The sequence below is a fragment of the Diabrotica virgifera genome, chromosome 4 (assembly GCF_917563875.1).
Source record: "Diabrotica virgifera virgifera chromosome 4, PGI_DIABVI_V3a".
Classification (NCBI taxonomy): Eukaryota; Metazoa; Arthropoda; class Insecta; order Coleoptera; family Chrysomelidae; genus Diabrotica; species Diabrotica virgifera.
Genome location: NC_065446.1, coordinates 46,428,096 through 46,451,267, shown reverse-complemented (window position 1 = coordinate 46,451,267; position 23,172 = coordinate 46,428,096). Strand labels below are relative to the sequence as shown.

At 32.6% G+C, this 23,172-nt stretch overlaps 1 protein-coding gene across 13 annotated transcripts in view; it reads right to left on the bottom strand.

The window, feature by feature from the left end:
* LOC126883019 (sortilin-related receptor-like) overlaps positions 1-23,172 on the bottom strand; it is a 339,261-nt gene that overhangs the window by 151,487 nt on the left and 164,602 nt on the right. Inside the window, exon 2 of one of the 13 annotated variants that reach the window (XM_050648199.1) lies at positions 20,176-20,427. The exons of the other annotated variants lie outside the window; for them this stretch is intronic. Coding sequence (XP_050504156.1) covers positions 20,176-20,427 — 252 coding nt within the window. The remainder of the gene's footprint in view (positions 1-20,175; positions 20,428-23,172) is intronic. 13 annotated transcript variants of the gene reach the window in all.

Genomic DNA, 23,172 nt, shown 5'->3' with positions numbered 1-23,172 from the left:
ACTTTAGGTGATCTGTGGATAAAATTTGCTGTCAAATTGTGTTTTGTACCACAAACCATACATTTTGTACACGTCAAATTTGGCCTTGAATAACTTTGTCAATTACTTGTTCAATTTATTGTTGGTGTAAAGCGGGTTTTAGAACAGAAAATAAAAAACGAATTTACAACACAGTATTAAAACCAGTATTAACTTATGGAGCTGACGTCTGGCAATTCAGGGGAAAGGCGCAAAATGTCGCCTGTCAAAATGTTCAATGTGTTTTAAATGTATTCATTTTTTCGAATCCTGAGAAAACTAATAGGTATTTTTTTAAAATTTAAGCGCAGAATGGAAGACTACGTTATTGCCGAGGGCCGAAAGTCCCTTAGAATAAATAAAAAGTTTCTTTTGAATGAAATATTTGCAATTAAAAATCACACTAAATTTTCTCTTTTATTTTCACCCCTATAACTTATTAAAATAAACATTATAGAAGTTTTCAGGGACTTTCGACCCTCAGTAATACTTAATGTAATATTTCATTTTGCGTTTAAATTTTTCAAAAATATTTATTAGTTTTCTCAGGATTCGAAAAAAAAATGAATGCTTTTAAATAGCATTGGACCAAGATTTTGCGCCTACCCCCTTAAGTCAAACTTAGAAACAGTAGAAAAATAAAGAAATCATTGCAGAACTATAAACTCTAGCATCTACTCTAGTCTAAAAAATCAAAATTAATTGTTAAATCACGGAACTAGTGTTGGGGAAATTTTATTTTATAAACAATTCATCGTCTAAGTCTAAAAGCATTAATCAAGGCACAAAAAAGAGCCAGATTAAAAAAAAATATTATCTCTTTCCCAAATTGACCTATGATAGTAAAGATTTATCATTGCCAATAATTATTAAAATAAATTAATCTATATTCGTGGTGAATGATTCATTGATATTTAGACATTATTCATGCCACATAATATTTAATTTCCTGTTGATAAAAAAATTAAATATAATTTCATATGGTTCAACTCTTAGAAATTAGCCGTTTGGAATAGTTTGATGCTATCATTTTGCTAACACAAAATTCTCACTGATATAAATTATATCATATTATATTAACTATTGTAATAAAAAATATTTAGTTCAGTCATTTGGTCGAAAAAAAAGGGGGCTACCTGGAAAGTTTTCCGGTAGTTTTTTAAAATTGGTTATTTTATGGATTTCGGTATGCTCTTTTTGAATTTCAACTTTGCTACCTCGTATCTCCACCGTCATGCGTCATATTGAAAAATGGCGCATAAAACCAGTTTTTTGGGAATATCTGCTTTCCGACGCATTTTACGAAAAATAAAAAACATGATGTCTTCTGTAAAATCAATAGTATCCGCGTACCAGCGTCAGAAAATATTATTCATCTACATACACCATACACCTCCTGTGTTTTTCGTATATTTTTCTAAAATATTCTACTATTGCCACCGGTATTAATCCTTTCCATTGTTGTATCTCCATTGTTGTATCGTGGTATTCCACCTATTGTCCGATGCAACAATGGAGACCATGGACAGGAAAGAGAGCAAGACGACGATCCCAGATGAGATGGGGAGGACATTAAAAAGATAGGAGGAACGCACTGGAAACAGAAAGCACTAAACAGAAGCGAATGGAGGAAACAGGGGGAAGCCTATCGATGGTGCAAGTTCCCAACCTCGGTAAAATTTTTGAAAGCATTCTTAATACTCGTTTGACAGAATATCTAGATAAACACAAAATACTTCACTGTAACCAATATGGCTTTAGAAAAAAGTGCAGCACTACACAAGCTATACAGAAAATTGTGAGAGATATAGTCGACGGCATGGAGGAAGGTCATTTCGTGTCTTTGACATTGTGTGATTTATCCAAAGCTTTTGACTGTGTTTCGCATAAATTAATGTTGGAAAAAATGCATAAATATGGTATAAGGGGAACCACTCTCAATCTATTTAGATCTTATTTAACAAATAGAAAACAGGCAGTTTTTCTTAATAATAGCTATTCTGATTTGAACACGGTCGAATACGGGGTTCCTCAAGGTTCAATACTAGGACCCACTTTGTTTCTTATTTATCTGAACGATCTATTTCACTACACTTTTCCCATAAAATGTGTGTGCTTTGCAGATGATACCACTCTCATAAATACTGACATTAATCATCATAATTTGAAAATTAAAATAGATAGTGATACTCAGAAAGCAAAAAACTGGTTTTTGCATAATGGTCTGAAGCTAAATGAAGACAAAAATCAGAATTTGATGTTTAGTTCTGACCGGAAGTATGTCTTAGGAAATAGTGTTAAACTCTTAGGAATTTTCCTAGATGATAATTTGGACTGGAGTGCTCATACAGACTACTTAAGTTCTAAACTTGCTACAACTATATTTTTGATACGCAACTTAGTTTTTATGATCCCTAAAAGTACCCTTAAAATGATCTACTTTGCACTGTTCCATAGCCATTTAAAGTACGGAATAACTGTTTGGGGTGGCTCTTGTCACGCAGACAGAATTTTTAAGTTACAAAAGAAAGTAGTGAGGATACTTGCTGGAGCAGAGTATAGGGAACACTGTAAACCTTTATTTCAGAAGTTAGGTATTATGTCACTACCTTCACTCTATATATATGAGACGCTGATTGAAATTCATTCCAACAAAAGTAAGTTTAACATAAACTCCAACTTCCATGATCACCATACAAGATCGAGCGATGCTATTAGAGCACAACGTTTTAGGTTGACGAAAAGTATAAAAAACTCAACTGATGTTAGTTTGTACAATTTTTTGCCAGATGATGTAAAAATCCTTCATTTACAGTCGTTTAAAAATAAAATAAAATCACACTTTTTAAAACATTGTTTTTACACAAAGACAGAGTACTTAGGTACCGCTTATAATACATTATAATAAGTACACTAGTTTGGTCAGGGTTTTTTTGCCGATTATGACGATATTTCATGTTTTTAAGTTTATTTCATGTCTTTACGTTTTTACATAGTGTGTTAAATTTTTTGTTAGTACCTGTTTGTATATCTGTTCATTATAATTTATAATATTTATCTTTTAAATTTTGTCAAAATTTTATAATGTAGGTACGTACTCTTTTGACTTGTCAAAAACAAAAGAAATTTTGTATATTTGATGAAATAAATTCTATTCTATTCTATTCTATTCTATGTCAATTTTTGGCTATTTTGTTTTGTTACCCTAAATTAAAGAAAATATGTATTTTCACTGTTTACAAGCTCCTATGTCGTTATTTCATTAATTGAATTGTAGATGGCCATATTTATATGAAATAACGACATAGGAGCTTGTAGTAGGGGAGCAAAGTATGCTAAATTTGCAGTCACTCGAGCGTTATGGGGACCTATTAGGTTGTGATTATTATAAAGTCCTATAATCAAAAAAAGTTAAGTAAAATTTTCTATTTTAGGGGGCACTTTCCATTTTTAATTTAATTTTCCATTTCCAACAATCGTTTTTTCCGATTATAGCGCCATCTATCCATAATTCGAAAAAATGTCTAATAAAAGTTACTTATTTTTACGTAAAGAATCCAAATCTGTAATAAAAATTTGGGAGTCCCATTTAAGATTTTAAAGTAACCCCCACTCCACCTCTGTGTGGGGTCGTGTTTGGTAACATTCGATAGATTTTTCAAAAACATTTTGAGAGTGTATTTTGCAGTTTTTCGATCTGATGTTCATTTTGCGAAATATCGCGGGATTTGTATTTCAAATTTTAAATTTACCCCCCACCCCTCTTCGTGGGGGGTCATGTTTAGTACCATTCCATAGATTTTTGAAAAATATTGAAGACTTAGTATTTTTTAGTTTTTCGAGTTGACGCTCATTTCGCGAAATATTGCTTTTTTTTGTGAAACTTTTTGACTCACCCATTTCACTTACTCGCTCAAAACGTCAGATTTTTGAAATATACACTCTCTTACATGTCCTTAACTTACCTTATCTTAATCTGACAATTTCGAGTATTTTTAAGGATAGATTTTTTTTCGGGCCCCCCTTAACCAACTTCCCTGTGTTAAGAGCCAATATATTATGGTAGAGGTACATCTGCAGGGTACCAGGTTTCTCCCCTATGATAATCTGACGCGCTCGAATAACTGCAAAAATCCCCGCTTGGGCTCCCCTACTATTGTAAACAGCAAAAATACATATTTCTCTTTAATTTGGGTAACAGAACAAAATATCCAAAATTTAACATAGGAGGTTGGGAACTCTCACCATCGCTATGTTCAAAATTGGACGCATTAAAGGGCAAAAAGAAAGAAAGAATTAATCCTTTCCAGTCAGATGATCTCATTTTGATGATCTCTAGTTTCTGACGTCGTACTCTTTGATAGCATACGATAGAGTGCGAAAAGAGGTGTTAGACAGGGTTGCGTGTTGTTTCCATTGTTATTCAATTTGTACAGCGAAGATATTTTTAAGGAAGCAATATCATAGAAAGAACAGGGTATATCAATAAACGGCAAAATCTTGAACAACTTAGGATTCGCAGACGACAAAGCTATTTTTGCAGACAGTCTAGAAGCACTGTCAGATTACATCGAGTCAGTATAAAATATGGACTACAAATGAACGTTAGAAAACCAAGTTCATGATTATTTCTAAGCAACATGCCGTAGGAAGGCTAGATGTCGAGGGAAAACAAGTAGAAAGAGTGAATAACTACAAATATCTGGGTACCTGGGTACATGAATTGTTTTCTTCTTCAATTATACGGTTACAGTGACGTAAAAAGTAAGAAAACATGTCTTTAAACGAATGTAGATATGTATGCGTCCCAAAATTAGCATATAATAGTATATTATTCAACGAACATGTAATAGCCATTACATGCGAGTAGAATACTATACTTTTTCTACGACCTTTTTTTATTTTAATTAGTAAAAAATTTAATTATCAACTACTCGAGATTTAAATTATAATAATTTACAAGAATACCTAAACGCTATTTACCCTTAGTACGTGGCTGAATAATTGGTTGCCTACTATTACTAAATTATTATTTATTATAAGAATACAACTAGAAATAGTCAATATAAGTTCTATTCGTTTCCGAAAAATTATAAGCTTAAATTTGTACCTACTGTCAATTAATCTAATAAACAGGAAATGGCTGTTGTCGGTGGACGTATTTCAATAGTTATAATGTATATTTACATTTAACTATATATTATAATATAATAATATAACTATTCATAGTATGTTATAACATATTTAACACAATATAACTTGAAAAATAAACACAATATTAGTTATAAATTCCAATTAACATAAACAAAATGAGCTATTGTCACTGTCACTAAAATAAATGATAAACGTCAAAATTTTTAGTAAACAAGATATAAACGTAAAAAATATACTGACATTGTTACAGTTAAAATTCCTTTAAAATTTTTTCGAAGTTAATTATTGATATAAATTACAATAATTATTGTATTAAATAAACAACTTTAAGTAATTTTATTTGCAGTTTATATACGATTAATATTAAAAGTGGCATGCGTCACTTGAATCTAACTTCAGCCCGTGAGTAATGACCCGTGAGTAAACTTCAGCCCGTGAGTAATGAATTATTACTCACATCTATGAAAAAATATCGAATAATGAGCATGTTATTAAACGGTCGTAGAAAAAAGTAAATTTAATATTGCGTCGCTACCACCAACAGAAGCAGCAGCAACATTCATTTCGAACCTATCACCAAGTTCAGCAGTGGTATGTGGTATGAGAATGAATAAAAAGGCAGAATAATGGGGATGGAAAAGAAACAAAAATGGACTAATTCCTGTTACCATGTTCCAAACCCCTGCTCCAGAATCGTTATTGAAACTTATAGTCTCAAGTCTAAGAGCTAGTGAACCCTCCGACTAACGGTCTTCCTGTAAGGCTAGAAATTTGTATAGTGATAATTCATAGCACACCAAAGCTGAAAACCATGACCTGGCAGGCATCAGCCCTGCACGTGTATCTACCAGGTGAATCGAAAAGTGCATAGTTTAGGGGAAAAATAAACTTTCTCCTGTAAAGTTTAAATTTAAGTATGTGTTTGAGTAAGTCATTTATAAGAAATGTGTACAATGACAAGCGATTCTGAACAGCACAAGACCTTGCCAGACGATTGGAAAGATTAGGGGTTTTTCCTAAAATTATTTTTTTGCATCGAACAAAGCTTTTTAGGTTTTTTGAATCATTCCAAACAGAAAAGCTCTCTAGTGATTTTTCTCTTAGGTTAATAGTTTTTGTTATATAATTTATTAAAAATTTTGAAAATTGCGAAATCGGCCATTAACCCTAAATCGGACATTTAACTAATAATTTCAATGTTGCCAAGGTAGGTAGATATTCTTTAAACATTGATTGATGAAATCCCGAAGAGTTTTTTGCAATACAATATCGAAAACCTCTTTGTTTTTTAATTGCTAATCAAGCGGGCGCGAAACTGTAGTATAAGTGAGGACGTTTGAGTTTGCATAAATTAATTATCTCGAGAAAGGGCAAATTTGAAGGGAAATCCTCAGACAGGTCGATTTTTATTCTTAAATTAGGACTTTTTGGCATATATATATATATATATATATATATATATATATATATATATATATATATATATATATATATATATATATATAATACTACTGACGTCATCCATCTGGGCGTGATGACGTAGTCGATGATTTTTTTAAATGAGAGTAGGGGTTGTGTGATAGCTCATTTGAAAGGTTATTTAGTTCTCTATTCAGTAATGTAAACATTATCATAATTATTTATACAGGGTGTACAAAAAATTTTTTTTTATTAAATTAATTTAGACAATCTACACTAGAATAGAACACACAGACCAATCTACCTATATTATCTTGGAGTAACTATGGGCTTGTCCCTCACATACAGACAACATTGCATAAAAATTAGAGCGAAAGTAACAACTAGGAACATAATACCCAGAAAGCTAACGGGAAGTAAATGGGGCGCATATCCTGGCGTCTTCAGAACAACGGCACAGGCATTGTGTTTCTCAACTGCTGAATATGCGTGCACCGTTTGGGGCAGATCTGCCCACGCCAACCAAGTTGATACTGTGCTAAATGAGACATGCAGGATAGTAACGGGGTGCATGAAACCAACGCCACTCTCATAAAGCAGTGGGTTTTACAGAACCCTCAACACGCAGAGGCGTTGCAGAGCACATAGAGAAAATTGAACAGATTGCGGACGAGCGGCATGCCCTATACAAAGCTCGAACACCACGAAAGCGACTAAAATCCAGGAAAAGCTTCCTTGGTATTTACAGTGCAGGATGAACAGCCTGACTATTTTCCTCTTCCGCAGGTTCAGTGGACCGGCCAGTCTCTAGACTTTAAAAAGTGGAAAAGTATGAATAGGCTAAGAACGGGGGTCGCTCTAGTAAAATCAAACATGGTAAAATGGGGGAAAATAGAGCAAGATGATGGGAACTGTGACTGTGTGTGTGTGTGAAAAAATGGCTTGGATGCGAGTCCGTTAGCAACAGATTTTTATTTTATTTTTACCTCAATTTATTAGTTTTGTTATATTTATATGTATTTCACTTAAATGATTATATTTGTTTCTTTCAAGTAGTTTATGAGTAATTTAAATATTTCCATTTTATGACAACTTAGTAGATATTCTATACTAATTGGAAAATGAACTTGTGTTTGTCGTAAATTGTAATATAATTGATTTATATATCTCTCGTTAATTTTGCATTCCAAGAAAATATGGTTTAAATCTCTAATCGAAACATTATCACAAAAACATACTGATGAATTAATTATTCCTAATTTGTGCAGATGTGCCTCATATTTCCCGTGTCGAGTTTTTAATCTGACGATAGTAGAAATATCTTGCTTTGGCAGGTTATATTTAAATATGTATTTAAATATGTATAACTGTGACTGTGGAGCAACACAGAATATGGAACATCTTCTGACATGCAAAAACTGTCCTCATCGCTGTACCCTCGAAGATTTGTGGCTCGCCAACAAAGATGGAACCGACACGACGTAGTCCGATACTGCAGTGGGAGCACGCAAAATAGAATTCTATTTTAGTGACGTCACGTTGTCTAGCAACCGTCCATTATCCCATTATGAAATTCTATTTTGTGACGTCAGCAAAATAGAATTCTATTTTGCGTGCTCTGCGCCCTGGGACCAAATTTTATGAATGACATATCCGGACACGATAAAGTAAAGTAAGTCTCTGGATATTCATTATAATATTATCAACCAAGGTTTGTCATTTTTGAAGTTATACTTCTTTACCGGCGATATGAGGGTGAATTTTTATATGTTAAAACCTATGATCCCGGCGCATGCGCATTATAACTTTGTTATGATTGGATGTTCAAATGACATGTCAAAAATTATTCAATATGGCGGCTGTGGCACAGCTGTACGTAGTTTGATTATTTATGGTTGTTACGTTTTGAAATTTGTGGGAAAAGAAACAAAGTTAGTTAATAGTTATACTGCCTTTTTAAATAGTTTTCATATACCTATATTTTTGGACTTTTGGACTATTTTGGACAACGAAAACTCATTCTAATTTGGTAAGTAGTTTTTATTTTAATCATATTGTAATTATACATTTGGATTAAGTTGGAGTACATACATTTATTTTCTCAAGAATGGGGATTTTAGAGAGAAATCCCAAATTAGGTCCGATTTTTATTTTTAAATTATGATTTTTTGGCGTAGATTTATTTATCTAGTAGGTATGTAATGCTTTGATTTACATACTTAATTTGATTACCAACAAAAGTTCTACCAATCTTCATCTAATATATTGTTTTCTTACTGTTTTGTTATATTTTAATATTTTCTTATACAAAATTAAACTACATAATTTAATTATATTCAAAACAACTCTCAAACAGTAAAACGTTCAGTTACCCTATTTTTCCACATGACAAATAATGTGGAATTGGACGAGTGAGTCTAGGCTTCGATTACGAATCAAAGCGCCCCGAAATTCACGGGTTCGATTCCCGATGCAAGTTTTATTTTTTTATTTTTTTATGCATTTTATGATTGTAAGTATATTTGTTATATAATTTTTTTTTTCAGAAAATGCGTATTTAAAATTTTTGCCAACAATTATTATCGTTCAGAAATAATTTTTTCTTTGTGGCATTTTTCAATGTGTTTGTGTGCGTTTTATTCTTTTATTTTTTTAAATTTTTGGTACTGTCTTAAAAATCACATAATATGTAGTAGAAGTATAACTTCTTACGTGCGTACGAAGTACACACACACATTCTTTTTTTAGTATTATAACATAAGACCAACTACCATCGTTAACTACTTATATAAATATGATGTAATTATTGTGGTAGGAATATAAATAACATTTTCGTGTTACTTTTAAGACCGTATTTCCGCCTTGGGGCTAATTACTGTGTAGTCCATTGTTTGTCGAGAATAAGTAACTGGAGTTTTTTTTTCTTAAGATGCAATTCTTTGTGTTGCAAACTAAAGAAGGAATACTTCACTTTAAGTCTTAAAAACTACAAAAATAGAAACACGTAGGTATTTTAAAATTCATGTTTACTATCACAAGTTTTAGTTCATAATGCAAATCGTAAAATTCTTATCAGAGAAAAACAATTACTCGCATATTTTCAACTTTCAAGGCATGTAATTTATTAAAAACTAAATAAAAAGGATTATACGTTACACAGTATTTGTCGAAATAAACAGTAATGAAAGTTAACATTGTAATTGATGGATTCGACCGTTACTTGATGGAAGTTCATTTTATCTCACAATAAAACACTGAAAACTTTTGTTTTCTGTACTTCCACAAAATTGATTATTTACAACTATGTGACTACAGCTGTTTCGGCAGAGTGCCTTTCTCAAGTGATATAATTTACAATGTGTTTGCCTTTTTAAGTCTCTAACTGAAGAGGTTGAGGAGTGGGGAACTGTTTGTCTCGAGTTGGTCATTCAGAATTATATCTGTATTTTTCAGTTTATTAATTTCCATAGATTCTAAAAAAGATAGCTTAAGGCCTTTATTTTGGATATGCAGAATTTGAAACTCTTCATTTAAAGAATGATTATGATCTAGAAGGTGAAGTGCGTATGTAGAAGTGTCTGTTTTTCTATTGTTGAAAGCCCTTTTGTGTTCTGCTATCCGTTTGTCAAAAGTTCTGCCAGTTTGACCGATGTACGTTTTCGGACAGTCACCACAAGTTAGTTTGTACACACCACTCTGTAGTTGCTTTCTCTTTCGGCTTTTATTGTTCTTAATATATTTGCTTAAGTTGTTGTTAGTTCTGAAAGCTGGTATTATTCCTTTCTTTTTTATGTATCTGGCTGTTTTCGTTGTTATCTTGCCAGTATATGTGAGAGAGCAGAAGGTACTGGGTTCTTTCTGTGGTGGTGGATACACTAATTTCAGGGCTTTCTTATGGAGTTTTTGATTTAAAATTTTGTTAACTGTTTGTTCGTTATAGCCGTTGTTCTTCGAGATAGAACTAAACATCATTAAACAAATAGCAGTAAACAACGGCTATAACGAACAAACAGTTAACAAAATTTTAAATCAAAAACTCCATAAGAAAGCCCTTAAATTAGTGTATCCACCACCACAGAAAGAACCCAGTACCTTCTGCTCTCTCACATATACTGGCAAGATAACAACAAAAATAGCCAGATACATAAAAAAGAAAGGAATAATACCAGCTTTCAGAACTAACAACAACTTAAGCAAATATATTAAGAACAATAAAAGCCGAAATAGAAAGCAACTACAGAGTGGTGTGGGTGTGTACAAACTAACTTGTGGTGACTGTCCGAAAACGTACATCGGTCAAACTGGCAGAACTTTTGACAAACGGATAGCAGAACACAAAAGGGCTTTCAACAAAAGAAAAACAGACACTTCTACATACGCACTTCACCTTCTAGATCATAATCATTCTTTCAATGAAGAGTTTCAAATTCTGCATATCCAAAATAAAGGCCTTAAGCTATCTTTTTTAGAATCTATGGAAATAATAAACTGAAAAATACAGATATAATTCTGAATGACCAACTCGAGACAAACAGTTCCCCACTCCTCAACCTCTTCAGTTAGAGACTTAAAAAGGCAAACACATTGTAAATTATATCACTTGAGAAAGGCACTCTGCCGAAACAGCTGTAGTCACATAGTTGTAAATAATCAATTTTGTGGAAGTATAGAAAACAAAAGTTTTCAGTGTTTTATTGTAAGTTAACATTGTATTTATTTTTTTAATTTACATGTTCAAAACGTGCATCATTGTGGTGCAAACAACTCCATAACGATTTTGCAAATTATCCAACATATTTATTATAAAGAATAGTTGCGCAGCAGTTGTTGAAAAGATATTATCTTTTATCGTAGTTCTCCAATGGCCAAACTTCTAATTTAAATACTTATTCAAACGGTGCAACATCAGGTGTTCAGGCCATAGTCCAGAGTAATAAAGATTTTCTCGGGACACTCAAAGATCCAGATAGCTGACTACTTTTTTAGTTATTGTAGAGCTATAGGAAGAAAACCTACAAAATTCAGTTTTTTAGAACATTAGAAAAACTTCAAAATGCTGATTTTTGAAAGTCAAAAAGTAAATTTGTTGCTACGCAAACTGCGAAATAAATGAAAATCGTTATTTGTTAATAACTTTTACTAAAACTACCTTAGAACTTTAGTGTTTCACCCAAACTTGGGTATTGGCGTACTTAAAACTGCAAAATTTGAAACCGATCCATTAATACGTTTAAGAGTTATTCTATTTGTTTATCCCACAGATCTTTATTTTGCAATAAGATAAGACAGAAAATAATGTAGATAGGGCAATTCTGAGTATGCCAAATAAAAGTAGAAGAGTGATAGTATCAAAATGTATTAAAAAAAAGATAAAAAAATAATCAAAAATCCTAATGCCAAATTTTTGAAATTTTGTAGTTTATAAACATTTAGAATAACTTTAAAAATGTTGTCCGTAGAAAAAATATTTTTATATATTCGAAAAGATAGCATTTTAACACGAATTTTCAAATAAAAAAATTTAGCCTGGGTTCATTTGGGACAAAAGTTAGCCATATGTTTTTTTTTTAATTCACAGCCAATTTGTTTATAATAATTAAGGAATTTCATTAATGTCATGTTAAAGAATGGGATTTGTATTTTTTTTAAATTTGCACAAACATTGTACCTTCACAGCACCCTCCACGATTTTTCAAAAATGTAGTTCAAACGATTACCAGGGGGAACCTACAAATTCACCGAGTTAATATTAGAAATAGTAGATAATAAAAGGTACAAATAATAGTAAACAAACTATTTATTTTAACCGAAAAACCGTAATATTACAATATACAAAGAAATTAAGATACGTGTTTCTACAACGAGATATTCTTCTAGACTACTGTATCGAACGCAGAACTAACACTAACATACAGTTCTGACATTCACATCCCTTGTAACATGTGCAACCTTAGGTAAGAGTTTATCGCCCTAATGCATTCGGAGAATTGGCCCACCCATGAAGGAAGACCCCACATGTGTATTATAACACTTAACAAAAATAATAAAGTTGAATTCCAACAGTTAAAATACCGAAAAAGCAATTTCAATGTATTTTGATCTTTCTTTTTTTAATTTGTATGTAATTTCTACGTACATTACAAATATGCAAATTGTTTATAAATTTATTAATTAATAAACAGTCTAATTTGTTTAAACAATTCTTGAAAAAATATTTTTTTTACAAAAATCTATTTTTTTTAATCATAGTATCATTAATGATCATAGAAAAAGTTAAAGTACACTTTAATAAATAAATGATTTTTATTAGATAATTATTTATTAAAGATAATTTATTTATTAAAGTACACCTTAACTTTTTTTATGATTAATAACGATAGTATGATTAAAATCATGGATTTTTGGGTAAAAATTATTTTTTCAAAAATTGTTTAAACAAATTAGAGTATTTATTAATGAATAAATGTCTTAGACAAATTGCATATTTCTAATGTACAGAAAAATTACATACAAATTAAAATAAGAACGATCAAAATATATGCAGTAGATCCCGAGATATAGAAAATGATTAGTTTTAAAGAGTAGTTTTAAGTTTTAGCCTTTCTTAGTTTTTGAACTCGTGCATTTGTCGGTTCCCAGCTCCCCTTCACTTACCACGACTAGTCACCAGTCACCAATTGAACTACATTTTTAAAAATTCGTGTAAAATACCAGCTTTTCTAATATGTAAAATGATTTTTTCTACGGACAATATTTTTAAAGTTATTCTAAATGTTTATAAACTACAAAATTTCACAAATTTGGGATTAGGATTTTTGACTATATTAGATAATTTTTTTATCTTTTTTAGTACATTTTGATAGCATCACTTTTCTATTTTCATTTGACATGCGCAGAATTGCCTTATCTTCATTATTTTCTGTCTTATGTTATTGCAAAATAAAGGTCTCTGGGATAAACAAATAAAATACCTTTTAAACTAATTAATGGATCGGTCTCAAATTTTGAGGGTTTGTTAAGTACCCCAGTGCACAACTTTGGGTGAAACACTAAAGTTCTAAAGTAGTTTTAGTAAAAGTTATTGACAAATAACGATTTTCACTTATTTTGCAGTTTGCGTAGCAACAAATTAACTTTTTAACTTTAAAATATCGTCATTTTGAAGGGTTTTCAATGTTCTACAAAATTAAATTTTGTCAAGATGAAAAAGAGATAGCGGCAGTTTTGTTTTAATTTGATTCAGAGTTGGACCACCATCTCCAGATAGCTATTTCTGCATCCCATGCGTCTTCGGTGGAGCTATGCAGTCACAACCCTGAAGCGAACATCAACAACCCTGCCTATTTAAGGCGAACCATCGCGATGCAATGATTCCACCTTTTGAGACGCAATCTAGCAATCTATAGTCTTAGATTTAAAATATTGTTTATTATATTTTTAATTTCAATTATTCTAATTGTTTAAAAAGTAGTAAACTTTGTATCTGGGGCTTTTCGTTGTTTTCCTCGTATTGCGAGAGATGTCGCTAGATGGTTCGCCTTAAATAGGCAGGGTTGTTGATGTTTGTTTCAGGGTTGTGACTGCATAGCTCCACCGAGGACGCATGGGATGCAGAAATAGCTATCTGAGATGGTGGTCCAACTTTGAATCAAATTAAAACAAAACTGTCGTTAGCTCTTTTTCATCTTTACTCAGAATTGAGTATTATAAATTGTTGATGGATTCGACCGTTACTTGATGGAAGTTCATTTTATCTCACAATAAAACACTGAAAAACGTTTGTTTTCTATACTTCCACAAAATTTATTACAACTATGTTATTATTACAGCTGTTTCGGCAAAGTGCCTTTCTCAAGTGATATATTTTACAATGTGTTTGCCTTTTTAAGTCTTTAACTGAAGAGGTTGAGGAGTGGGGAGCTGTTTGTCTCGAGTTGGTCATTCAGAATTATATCTGTATTTTTCAATTTATTAATTTCCATTGATTCTAAAAGTGATAGCTTAAGGCCTTTATTTTGAATATATAGAATTTGAAACTCTTCATTGAAAGAATGATTATGATCTAGAAGGTGAAGTGCGTATGTAGAAGTGTCTGTTTTTCTATTGTTGAAAGCCCTTTTGTGTTCTGCTATCCGTTTGTCAAAAGTTCTGCCAGTTTGACCGATGTAAGTTTTCGGACAGTCACCACAAGTTAGTTTGTACACACCACTCTGTAGTTGCTTTCTCTTTCGGCTTTTATTGTTTTTAATATGTTTGCTTAAGTTGTTGTTAGTTCTGAAAGCTGGTGTTATTCCTTTCTTTTTTATGTATCTGGCTATTTTTGTTGTTATTTTGCCAGTATATGTGAGAGAGCAGAAGGTACTGGGTTCTTTCTGTGGTGGTGGATACACTAATTTCAAGGCTTTCTTATGGAGTTTTTGGTTTAAAATGTTGTTAACTGTTTGTTCGTTATAGCCATTGTTTACTGCTATTTGTCTAATGATATTTAGTTCTGTCTCGAAGTTATTTTTTGTCATAGGAATTTCTGTCAGTCTATGTATCATGCTATGGTAGGCTGCTAATTTGTGTTGTGTAGGCAAGAAATCTAGCAATCTATAGTCTTAGATTTAAAATATTGTTTATTATATTTTTAATTTCAATTATTCTAATTGTTTAAAAAGTAGTAAACTTTGTATCTGGGGCTTTTCGTTGTTTTCCTCGTATTGCGAGAGATGTCGTTAGATTGCGTCTCAAAAGGTGGAATCATTGCATCGCGATGGTTCGCCTTAAATAGACAGGGTTGTTGATGTTTGCTTCAGGGTTGTGACTACATAGCTCCACCGAGGACGCATGGGATGCAGAAATAGCTATCTGGAGATGGTGGTCCAACTCTGAATCAAATTAAAACAAAACTGCCGTTATCTCCTTTTTTAAATTTTGTAGTTTTATGTCAATTTTTGCACTAAATTGTTAATGATTAAAAGACGGACGCGAACTCTAGGCAGGAAACAGGTAGGTTTTCATCCTATAGGTATACAATAACTAAAAAAGTAGTCAGCTACCTGGATCTTTGAGTGTCCCGAACATGGTCTATTTCTAGCTTATTACCCTGGAGTACAATATTTTCAGCATGCACCAAATGTATGCATGAGGTGTTGTCAGATCGAGAGAGTAAGCGGGTACTCGAAGTCTGTTCCACGAGAAATTATTCTGTTTTTAAAGTGCTCATGAAGTAAGGGTAGAGAGCGTATGATGAATGTACGGTTCGTTGCACCATCCCATTGAAACACCTCCTGTGCATCTGCAGATTTTGTTCACGGCAAACATTTCGTAAATATTTAACAAAAGGTGTAGTTATGTTTTCTTTGTAACGCTCTTGGTTAGTTTAGAAAGTTTTTGGGCACCAGGTGCACCGGGGGTTGGTTCTGGTGGCGTATCAGCTTGTTCCTCGACCCCAAACCCCCCCCCCCCGATTAATCTGTTTGCATCAATTTAGTGCCGATAATCATCGAGCCTCCAGATGACGTGCCTTAGCAGTGACCCTGGTTACCCAGGTGCTCCGGAGGCAGTGACGGTTTAAGGCATCATGGGGCCCTAAGCGGCCCTAAGAAGTAGGCACCTTTATAGCGGCCCTTTACATTAAAACAAATTTGCAAATATTACGACAATGTAAACAAGATAATTTATTATTAGGTACTGAATAAAGGTAAAAATATTTAGTTCATTGACTCATGGTTTTTGCTGCGAATTTTAAAGAACTGCTTGGATTGACTTGAAATTTGGTATACACATAGCTAACATGTCAGAGAAAAAAAGTGATATTGTGTCAATGTGTGCTTTTGCCCTGGGGTTGAGTACGGTTCCTTCTAGGGGGTGAAAAAACACGTTCAAAATAAGTCCTGAAGTGGATAAACTAACTAATTCTAAGCAACTTTTATTCTATAGAGTTTTTTCACTAAATCAATAATTTTCGAGTTATTTGCGAGTGAATGTTCATTTTCAACAAAAAATAACTCAGTATGTATAAGTATTTTGTCGAACCAAATATTCTCAGCAAAAATATAGCTCATAAAAAAGTGAAAAAAAAAAATGATGTGTGTATGAAGTCTGTAGACCCAGTAAAAGCGAGTTGTAGCTAATGAACAGTAGGTTCTTATTTGTCAAATTCCAAATCGAATATTTCAACATGAAATAAGCAAAAAATGAAGCACTTGTCGGAGAAATCTCATCACAACTTTAAAGTGTTTAACAAAAGCTTGATTTTTGTCTTTTAAAAAAGTTTCTAGCAAAAAAGTAAGCAAGTCAGCAAGTTACGCTAAAAAGAAAGTTGGTCCTTTTTTTGGGTAAAACAAATCGTGAGAATCACTTCCTAATTAGCATCATAAATGAAATTAATCGTTACCGCTTCACTAGTTAGTTTACTTATGTATTATTTATATGATCGTAAGTTCCATCGGTTGAATTGAAAGTGCTTATTTTTGAAAAAAATTGGTTTTAAAGTATTTTTTTAGTTTGACTTAAAAAGTATTACTTCCTAATACCAAAAATCACCAAGAAAAAAATGTAGGTTTTGTTTTTATGAATATTTTGGATTTTTTCAAAATAGTTTCAAAAAAGTTTTGGAAACAAAACTTATACAGAATTAAATACCACTATTTTCTCTACACATAAGGTCCTATGCATTTTTTTCGTATAAGCAACTGTTACGTCACAGTGGCGCCGTAAACCTCAGATTTGCTTGGGCGGGCTCCAGTTTACGTTTTATTTTTTTCGTCACCTATTCATTTTATAGATAACGTACTTATTACCTTATTAAGACCTAGGTATGCATATTTTATTTTTTGCACCCTAAAGCCACAGTGTTGGCCAAAAATCGATTTTTGATTATTTTCTTTATTAATTCTCCTTTTTTTGGGGTGGTTCCGGGGAAAATATGGGGGTGCATTATACAAATTTGTAAATAACACTAGTACATGGATAATCGCTGAATTTTTTTTTACTCTAGCATAGGCGGTTCAGATGGTATAAAAAGGGGTTTTTTAAAATGTAACATACTGTAATTAAAAAATTTGCAATTGCTCTTAAATAAAACCTATACCAAAAAATCAGCCACTTATTTGTGATTAATTGCCGCAGGGTTTCTTCTTAATTTTCATTACAGTTAGGAAAAAATATATTTTTTAAAAACATCTTTTTTTAAAAATGTCAATTTTGGGGCGCCCCCACCGCTAAACGGTGGGCGATAGACATCCGCTGTCGAAAAATAAATAGTAGGAAATATAGTGCTCTTCATTTTATTATTAGGTGAATTTTTTGCAAAACGTACAGGAAGGGCTACGTTTCGCAAAAACCACAAATTTATTTATTTATTTATTAAGCGCAACAGGCCTTGTAGGCCTAGGGCTAAAATGTTTACATTTCTGATTACATAAATAATATAATAAATAACTTAATATAACTTACATAACTTATAAAACTTATACATTTTATTTAATTACACTTCAGTCTTTTTATACACTCCTTCACCACCTCTCTCCATCTCCTCCTGTCCAATGCTAGTTCTTTCCATCTCTCAAAGTTACTTTTCTTCAAGTCTTCATACACACTGTCCTTCCATCTTTTCCTTGGCCTGCCTTTCCTCCTCTTTTGTATTGGTCTTCGTGAGAGTACCATTTTTGGCATTCGTTTACTTCCCATTCTCTCGATGTGCCCCAAGTATCGTATTCTCTGTGCTTTGATCGTCGTCGTGATCGTTGGCTCTTGATATAGTTCTTCCAATTCTTTATTGGTTCTTCTTCTCCACTGACCTTCTATTTTCACACCTCCATATATTTCTCTTTGCATTTTTCTCTCCCATCTTTCTAAAAGGTCTGTTTCTGACTTTTTGAGCACCCATGTTTCGCATGCGTATGTTACTGTATGTCTGATAACAGTCTTATAAATTCTTATTTTTGTTTTTCTTGATACGTATTTGGATTTCAATAATGTGCGTAATGCTCCATATTTTTTATTTCCTTTAGCTATTCTTGCCTTTATCTCCCCTTCTTCATGACCATTTTCATCTATTTTGGCTCCCGGGTAAATAATTTCTTTGGCTCTTTTGAACGAGTATGTTTTTTCTCCATCTATTTGTACTATGATGCTATTCTCTTTTTCTTTTTGGATCTCTCCCATTATCACATACTTTGTCTTTTCTTCATTTATTTTAAGTCCGAATTTTTTGGCTTCTGTTATTATGTTTTTCATTAACTTTTGTAGTTCTTTTTTGCTTGTTGCTAATAGCGTCAGATCATCCGCAAATGCTATGCATTGGTGGCCGTTTTTAAATATCGTTTCTTCCATGTTTATTCTGCTTTTCCTGATTATTCCTTCCAATGTTAGATTGAATGCCATTGTTGATAATGCCACAAATTACCCCATTTAAAGGGATGAAAGGGGGGTTCCGGGGCGGAATTTTTTAAGAAAAAGTTAGCCTCATACTAAGCACCCCTTGATATACCAGAAAAAAAATAAAACCGGACTTGTGTCCATTTTGCGAGGTTCAACCTCTGTTTCCTACACTATTAATCATTATTTAATATAAAATAGGTTTAAAATAAAATGCATATTTTTAACACAGACTTCACTCCATGGTTCAACATAAGCGAATGAACCAAAAAACAGAATCTTGTGAAAACATGAGGCTATAATTGGGCTTTAATTTCAGTATTTTATAAATGCTAGACTAGAACATTCCACAGGGTGATGCGAACTTTGAGAAAAAAACACAAGTTTGATTGGTACACCCAGTATACAATAAAAGTTTACCTGTTTAGCAACAATATTATTACAGCGATATTGTTAAAGAATAAGGCTATAACATGAAAATCACTTGAAGAGGTTTAGGAAATTCCTGACATCAAAAATGACCCATTTTATAGTCTGGCGGCTGGTTTATTCTGCTAACTAAAAATATTTATTTGTACTTAGATATACATATACCGTTAAAGCAGGAGCTATCCTATGTGCTAAAATTAATGCTGACCATTTTTATTTACGTTTCACTTTACAGGAACCCTTCTATTTTTATAATATCATGTTGAACAAAATGTTTGTAATCTGACTGCAAAACAACACTTTACACTCTATTAACAACTTGCTTCCCAACTAAAACAGTTATCTTAATAAAACGATGTCGGTCAATTGTAAACAAGAAGAGATCAAATTTCGCCGCCTTTAAAACGCCGTCTACACTCTCGACGAAGTCGATCGAAGCTCAACAAGTACGAGAGTGTAGACGGCCACTTCTTGCAACCTTGCCTCGCTTCGTTCTACTTCCGTTCTCTATCGGTCTGGCGCGTCCGAGTCAAAGGGATCTTTGTCGGTATCGCACCGCTTGAATGTGTTCCTCGCGAAGTAGAACGAGTGTGTAGAGAGGTACGGTCAACTCGGTCAACTTTGGCGAAGTAACTTCGCCGAGAGTGTGGAGCTCGCATAAGGCCGTTCTGCAATATAAGTTATTACGAATATACCACCACTGTTTAACATCAAGTAAATTATCTCCATTTATGTTTCGGTAATCTTTATTGTCACGTCATTTTAGTCTAATTATCAAATAGTACTTACATGCGTATGGAGTTTCGGATGATTGTAAAACTTCTCCAATGTAGCGTATCCTCCGTCGGGCAACTTGAAGTTTTCTGTTTTATTATTGTAGTTCTCACCATCGTCGTAAGATATAAAAACTGTGGAAGGGGTAAGTGTCGTGAAGCCGGGTATTATGGGTGCAGGATCTCGAGCCAAACAGATGATTACCTTGCTGTTTTCTCCCACCCAATGTACCATCAACTGTTTGTGAGTGTCGTTCAGATAGTTAACCTAAAAGATAAAAATATGTGGTCAATAATTATGTAACTAGTATGCAGGGTGCAACAAAAAGATAGGTTATAAATTAAATAATAAAAATAGTTCGATTGAACCTAATTTACCTTAGTAAAGTGCACATAAAAAAGTTACAGCACTTTGAAGTTACCAAAATTGAAACGGTTCAAAAGAACGCAATTATTTTGCCTTACTTATGCAGAAACAAAAAATTGTAAATTTATCGTAATATATTTTTGTCCCATCCTGTAGACATAAAAATATAGCTTCATGTGCCAAGCGAATGTAAGGAATTTATTTAAACCTGAGAATTTGAAGTTTATCTGTCTTGTTAAAGGAAGACGTTATTATATTTTACGGTCATATATTCGATTTCCTGTGTTCCGTTTGTGATGTAAAAAATAGTTACAATGTAGCTAATGATCGTTTTGGCTCCAATAGTCCTGGTAGTTAGATACACATACGTGCTCATATTTATCAATGTCAGAAAGCGCGTGTGTTAATTGAGGACTCAGCAATACCTCTCTTTAAAATGTTAGAGCTAAGTAAGGATCGCTGACATGGCTAAATGACCCTATTGGTCAAAGAGTTTAATTCCATAGCAAACAGGTTGGATTTAGAATGTGTTTTGATTTTAACTATTGGTCGATAAAAAGTGTAGGAAGCTTAGTTATTTTTTTTATTAGTCAATGATGAAAGAGGGAATAGGGAATTGAAGTTTGAGCTTTCAAAGAGAGAAGTTTAGAGTTCAAGAAAAGCTTGTTCCAGCCTCGGGCAGGAGCCGCCACGGCGCGGTTTCTGAAGAGTTTAGTTTCCTGAGAAAGTTAAGTTCGAAGATTAAGTTCCGACATAGTTCTTAATCAAATTTTTAAGTTCCTTAAAATGTAGTGTGAGAAACTGTTCTCCTTTCGTGACCTCCTAGTCACAAGCCAAATGCCGCTGTTAGGCAAAGAGCCAGTTTATTTTAGTGTATAGTGTATACTACACTACCTAAGTTTCTTTTTTGAAAGCAGTTATGGATTAAGTGCTAAAGATAATCCTAAATACCTCAAAAGTTATTTAAAAGTCAATATGAGCAGAATCAATTGGAAGTTTATTTATTTTTTTTTTTTTGCTGAAACTTTTCATAAAAATAAACATTTTTGTACTATTCTTTATCTAAATTCAGTGAAAAGTGCGTGCTTTGGACATTCACAACGTGAAGAATAAGGACAGGACTATATGACAAGGTATTGTTTGTAAACCTTTTTATTGTTTTTGTAAACAGAATCTCTTATATTGTCTACAAGAGATCCATCATTTCATTTTTTTATTTTATTTTAATAAAAAGTTGATTCATTTTATAATATTTTTTTTTGATTGATAATATTATTATCTGATCCCTTTCTCTTGTTCATAAGTAAGAAATCAACATGAGAACACTAAGGTAGGTCATGATATATTTATGTTTATGTAAATGTGTTTGTATATTATGATGACTATATATTTTTATTAACTTTTTACTTTAGTTATTTTTTTGAAGTTTTATGTAAGCCTCGTCTTTCATTTTCTTTTAATTATGGCGCCCCCCCGAGCATTAGTTTCTATATTTAAAATCTATTAAGATTCCACATTCCTAGATCTCTGAAGACTTAGAGCTACCGAGGTACTCCGTAAAGTTACGTAGCACCACGTATATTTTTATGTCTTTAATTTGTCGAGTTACATATTTTTTTTGCCTTTTGTTATCCACGCTGGGGCTGTTATACAAAAATGGCTTCCACCGTCGAGGCTTTGGCATTTGACGTGTTAATGTTACAAAATAGCGCCCTTTCGTGCGACTGCTACAAAATGAAAATACATTTTTTCCAATATATCAAAAATTGTTAGAGATGTTATATTGAAATTGGACATGGGGCTTTCTTATGACAGGAACATCTTAAAAAAAAACAGTGAAACTTGTACACTTCATAAAAATTTTCCCTTAACCCCCTGTCCCCCAAATGATTTTGTACGTTCCAATTACATTATTGTTCAAATAAATATTTTTAAAACTTTTTTGCCTCTTAGTATTTTTTCGATAAGCAAGTTTTCATCAAGATGTGGCTTCCCTTTTGAAAATGTAAATTATAATAAATTTTCATTTATTACCAGGTCTCTATAATCTTACATAACCATTTACAAATATGTGGTGGATTTTACAAATGTTCAAAATACATATCTCGATAAAACCTGGCTTATCGAAAAAGTACTAACAGGCAAAAAAGTTTTTAAAACATTGTGTTTAACTAATGGTACCACAATAATAATTTAATTAGCTCGTACACAAACATTCGGGGGGAGGGTTTAATGGAACAAAACCCCCACATAAGTTTTATGGGGTGCACAAATTTCACTGTTATATTTTTAATATGTTGCTGCCATAAGAAAGCCACATGTTAATTTTTAATATAAAATCTCGAACAGTTTTCGATATATTGGAAAAAATCGATTATCTTTTTGTTACACCCTGTGTATTAAGTTTATATTATTTAAGCGGTACAGATTGTGATAAATGACGTGATTGTTTTTCCACGTCGCGTCGAGTAGTGATAAATGCCGCTGTAGCAAGTATATTGTATAATTATACAGGGTGTCCAGAAACTCTACCGACAAACGAAGACAGGAGATTCTTCAGATAATTTTAAGATAATTTAACCCAATTCACTTAGTCCGAAAATGCTTCCTAAGGGAGCTAGAGCTCTTTGAAAATGGCGTCTTGTA